Genomic DNA, 4,785 nt, shown 5'->3' with positions numbered 1-4,785 from the left:
CCTCCAAATGATTTTGAGTTTTGTTCCACATTGTTCTCCCTCTCTATGCAAGATCTCCTACATCCCTTCCAAGTAGATGGCAGTGGTTGCTGGGCACCATCTAGTTCTTCTGGTCTCATAGTTGTATAGGTTCTGAGTGCTTTTCTTACTGGGCCAGCTCTTCCTGCTGGAGGGAAATTCCACCCCAAAATGCAAAGAGCTAACCAATTAAAATCTAGGTCATTCCAGGAATACTTGTCTACACCAGTGTCCCTCAAAATCTTGAAAGAAATCAAATTCTTTAAAGGAAAGAAAAAGAGAGGGACTGCTTAGAGAGTTCTAGAGCTTTAGTACAGAACGGTTCAAAACAGCAGAAGGAATGGTTCTTGCTCCCCTTGAACAGCTCATTCAGACCGCTGGTCTGCATGTCCACACCTTTGGAAGGAAGCAGTGAAGAGCTTCCCTGCGCTGCCCCTTCTACCACCAGCCATCTCAATTTTCTATCTTAACACCAGATCTTTGCTTTTCCTAAACCTGGAATTGGTAGTTTGTACTACTGACCATCTCCCTAATTGTGGTCAACAGGAGAACACAGTTTCAGGAGATGCCAATGGGGACACTGATCATTCACAGGCACATTAACATTTTAAAGGTTCAGAAGAGTCATACAGTAAAGAAATCTGTTTAATTTTGTTTAACTAGCATTTCTCAAACTTATCTGTAGACAAAAATTTGTTTTCGTGACACCCCCATTAACATTGTGCAGATGGTGTCCAGAGACACCAGCGTGGGAAATGCTGCAAAGACCCTCAGATCTGTCCATGGTGTCTTTCCCTAGTCGTCAGATTTCCTTCAGGGAAAATGATGTAAGTTAGACAAGTGATGGTGAACTTGGTTGCTGGCACATGGCCCATACCTACCACAGCTGCAAAGTAAATGGGCATCAGAGGGTGGCAGGCCAGGAAGAAGTCATATAACCGCACGACGTGCCTGAAGTCAGACAGGACGTGCCCAAACCAGGTGATGAGCCAGCTGAGGGCAAAGATGGTCCCCACTTCAGCACTAGATCAAAGGAAATCCAAACATTAGGTCCCCTACTGGATCACACCTTCCCTTTCTCTGGGCCTTCTTTGTCCTCAGTACTCGTGACAAAGAAGCACGTGGGAAATAGATTTTCTGGAAAATTCAGCCACCTAGGAATTAATTATCTCCTCACCACAAAAACCACACCCAGTATCATGACACTAATACTACAATAGGGCCCTGGTTGCTTTTTCTTATTGGGTGCTCTCCTAATGGCCAACAGATACCAACTACAGGAATAGAAAGTAGTTGTTTTCAGAGATGTATACCATGATTTTCCTGAGAAAATCACACCCTATCCAGGGGCACCCATACATATCTTGAAAACATAACTAAATTAATTTTTCAGTAAATATGAGAACACTGAAACATCTTACAACATGGCCATTAATTTCAAAAAAAAAAAGGTGATGCATTGGTTGAGGACACATTTCCAACTACACAGAGAAGAAAAAAACACACCATATGAGATTTGCAAGGAAATAATTTCTTCTCCTCGGTACTTGGGGAATAAAACCACTCACCGATGGCCACTCTCACCTCTGGAATCCGTAAGACTCTGCAGCAATAACCTCCAGGTCTACTTTGGCATACCTACCTTATCTACCTGTCCCTACTAGATGTAAACTCCTCAAGGGCATGAGTTGTGTCATCTCCTGTATCCCCAAAAAAGCACAGCACCCAAAAAGTGCTCAAAGACTATGCACAGAACTGAATTATCCAGAGAGCTGGTAACTGGAAAGGACACTCTGAAAAATGGAACACTAATCAACATAAGCTGACGATGGAATTGAACTAGATTTATAGAGGAAGGAATGAGGCTAACAGAGAGCTTAGATGTGTGTGTAACACATAAATGCAGACACATATATACCTCTGCATGAAGTCATGGAGTTCTGGATTCACCTGGTCAATGATGGGCATCAGATAGTTTAATATATGCTTGGTGTTGTCCATTGTTGGATCCATAAAATCCCTAAAGGGAAACAATTCAAAAAGCTCGGTAAGCTCAAAGACAAATCAAACCAGAAATGAGGGATGGAATGGGATGTGCACCATTAAGAAAAACTGACTAGAAAACGGGTTGAGGAGTTATTCTTAGAGGGTTTTGAAAAGTGCGACACCCATCATCTTATATGTTCCTCTGCATTGGTACCTGAGGTGGTGGGTAGACAATTTTTCTACCAGGGATGCTGCCAGCCTCTCGCCTACCACCAGCAAAAACGTGACCACAATGTCATGGTAGCCCTGGTAGTAGTGCAGCTGAGGGTTCCGCTCCAAGATGAGAAGGATAATATCGATCAGCTCTTCCTGGAGCCCTTCCCTCTGTTCATCTGGCATCCCTGGGAGGGGAAGGAGAGGACATGCACTTGAGCACAGCAAGCAGCCTATGAACAAGGAAGAAGGCCAGCAATGGATTCACAGAGAAACTGTTCAATAAACTTTGGATAATGAATTATAACCAATTTGACAACACATATCAAGATTCATGTGCTGTTGTTATCACCTGGAATACAAGAAAGAGCCACAGACTAGCAACTTTACAGTGGGGAAACCTAGCAGACACCATCTTAACCAAGTGATCAAACTGATGACCAACTGTAATGGGCCTATACAAAACCATGTGGTTCCTGATATGTGTTGGAAATAACACAGCCTCCCTTCAGTGGACTTCCTACCAAAAGTACATAAAACTGAATCTAATGTAAGAAATAGGAGATAATCCCAAAATGAAGGAAATTTTACAAAATAGCTTGTAATCATCAAAAGTGAAGCCCCTAAGTAGCACAAATGGTTTGTGCTTGCCTACTAACCTAAAGGTTTGTGATTCAGCTCATCATCTGTACCACAGGAAGGTCTGGCAATCTGCTTTAAATAGACGACAGCCCAAAAAAAACCCCTGTGGAGCAAGCAGGCCTCTCTGTAACACACAGGGTCACCACAAGTTGGAATCAACTCGATGGCAACAGGTCAGGTATTCTGTATTCTTCAAAAAGGAGTCCCTGACTGGTGTAGTTAACATGCTTGTCTACCCTGAGGCACTTAGGAAGAAAGGCCTAAAGATCCACTTCTGCAAAATCAGCCACCGAAAACCCCATGTGCTGACACACATGGGTCGCCATGATTTGCAATCAACTTGATGGCAACTGGTTTTTATTCTTGAAAAATGTCATGTCATACAACAGAAACTGTCCCAGATTAAAGAGACTAAAGAGATATGACAACAGAATGGGAAATGTATAAATTTCTATTTCTTTTTCCTATAAAGGACATCAATGGGGTAACTGGTAAAATCTGAATAAAATCTATAGATTAGACAACAGTATCTTATCAGTGTTGTTACTGATCTTGATAACTGTACTGTGGTTATACAGAGCCTTGTTTTCAGGAAAGAGACAATGAAGTATTTAGTGAAGTATTCACTCTTTTTTGTGTGTGCGCTTTTTTTTTTTTTTTTTAATTTTTTTTGTGATTTGGGTGAAAGTTTACAGAGCAAATTCACTTTCCATACAGCAGCTCACACATGACATTGACTGAAATTTTCCCACAATGCAACAACTCCCCTCCTACTTTTTCCCCATAGTTACCTCTTCCCTGTGTCCTTCCCTCCCATGCACTCCTGCCCCCCAAGCTGTCTTCCTGTGTACTGTATGCACCATTTAAAAAAAAAAAATTTTTAAGGTTTACACAGCAGTTTAGGTTCCCATTCAATAATTCCTACCTAAATTGTTCAGTGGTAATGGTTGTTTTTCACAATGCCAGAACATTCCCGGTATTTCCATTCTGGCTGATCCATTTGCATTAATCTATGTTCCCTGTGGCCTTACGTTTCCATCTCTGTTTTACAGTAATTGCCGACCACTGGTTTCATACAGATGATTTTTACAAGGAGCACAGTATACAGGTGATATTCTTTGTGTGCCAATGCTATTTAGGTAAAAGGTGACCTGAAGGGCTAGTTTTGGTTCAAGGTTTCGAGTATTACAGGGCAATAGTCTCAGGGAATCTTCTAGTCTCAACTAGTCCAGCAAGTCTGTTTTTTTATTTTTTTAAGGAATTTTTGGTTCGGTTCCACATTTCTCTCCCATTCTAACAGGGTCTATCTATCGTGGCCCTGATTAGTACATCCAGTGGTACCATCTAGTTCTTCTGTTCTCAGTACAGATGAGGTTATTAGTTTGTGTAGGCCATTAGTTCTGTAGACTAGTTTCTTCTTGTGTCTTGCTTTCTTCCTCTTTTGCTTCAGATGAGTACAGATCAATAGTTCCATCTCAGATGGTTCATTTGCACACTTTTTTTTTATGATTTAAAAAAAAAATTGTGATTTGGGTGAAAGTTACAGTGCAAATTCATCTTCCATACAGCAGTTCACATACACTTAGTCTCATGACATTGACTGCAATCTCCCACAATGCAACAGCTCTCCTCCCACTTCTTCCTCATAGCCACCTCTTCACTATGTCCTTCCCTCCCATGCACTCCTGCCCTCTGAGCTGTCCCCCTGTACATACACAGCCCTTCTACTCTCCCATGACTGATCTCTCCAAGGAGTGTTTCTACCTAATGTAAAATGTTCACCTCACATGCCTGTCTTTTGTTTGGCTGGAGGCCACAGGAGTGGGTTTAATTCCAGACCTGAAGGGCAGCTAGGGGCCATAGTCTCAGGGATTGCACCAGACTCTATTAAATCAGCAAACCTGGTCCCCCTCCTTTTTTTTTTTT

At 41.9% G+C, this 4,785-nt stretch overlaps 1 protein-coding gene across 1 annotated transcript in view; it reads right to left on the bottom strand.

Annotated features, from left to right (window-relative positions):
* Positions 1 to 4,785, bottom strand: part of TBC1D20 (TBC1 domain family member 20) — a 30,932-nt gene that overhangs the window by 1,254 nt on the left and 24,893 nt on the right. The window contains exons 4-6 of the mRNA XM_007934511.2: positions 2,219 to 2,405; positions 1,937 to 2,038; positions 900 to 1,041 (exon numbers count right to left, since the gene is read on the bottom strand). Coding sequence (XP_007932702.1) covers positions 900 to 1,041; positions 1,937 to 2,038; positions 2,219 to 2,405 — 431 coding nt within the window. The remainder of the gene's footprint in view (positions 1 to 899; positions 1,042 to 1,936; positions 2,039 to 2,218; positions 2,406 to 4,785) is intronic.

Source organism: Orycteropus afer, unplaced genomic scaffold, assembly GCF_000298275.1.
Source record: "Orycteropus afer afer isolate SDZICR_OR568_19922 unplaced genomic scaffold, OryAfe1.0 scaffold00020, whole genome shotgun sequence".
Classification (NCBI taxonomy): Eukaryota; Metazoa; Chordata; class Mammalia; order Tubulidentata; family Orycteropodidae; genus Orycteropus; species Orycteropus afer.
Note: the sequence above shows the minus strand (reverse complement) of the source record. Positions and strands in the feature narration are given on the sequence as shown.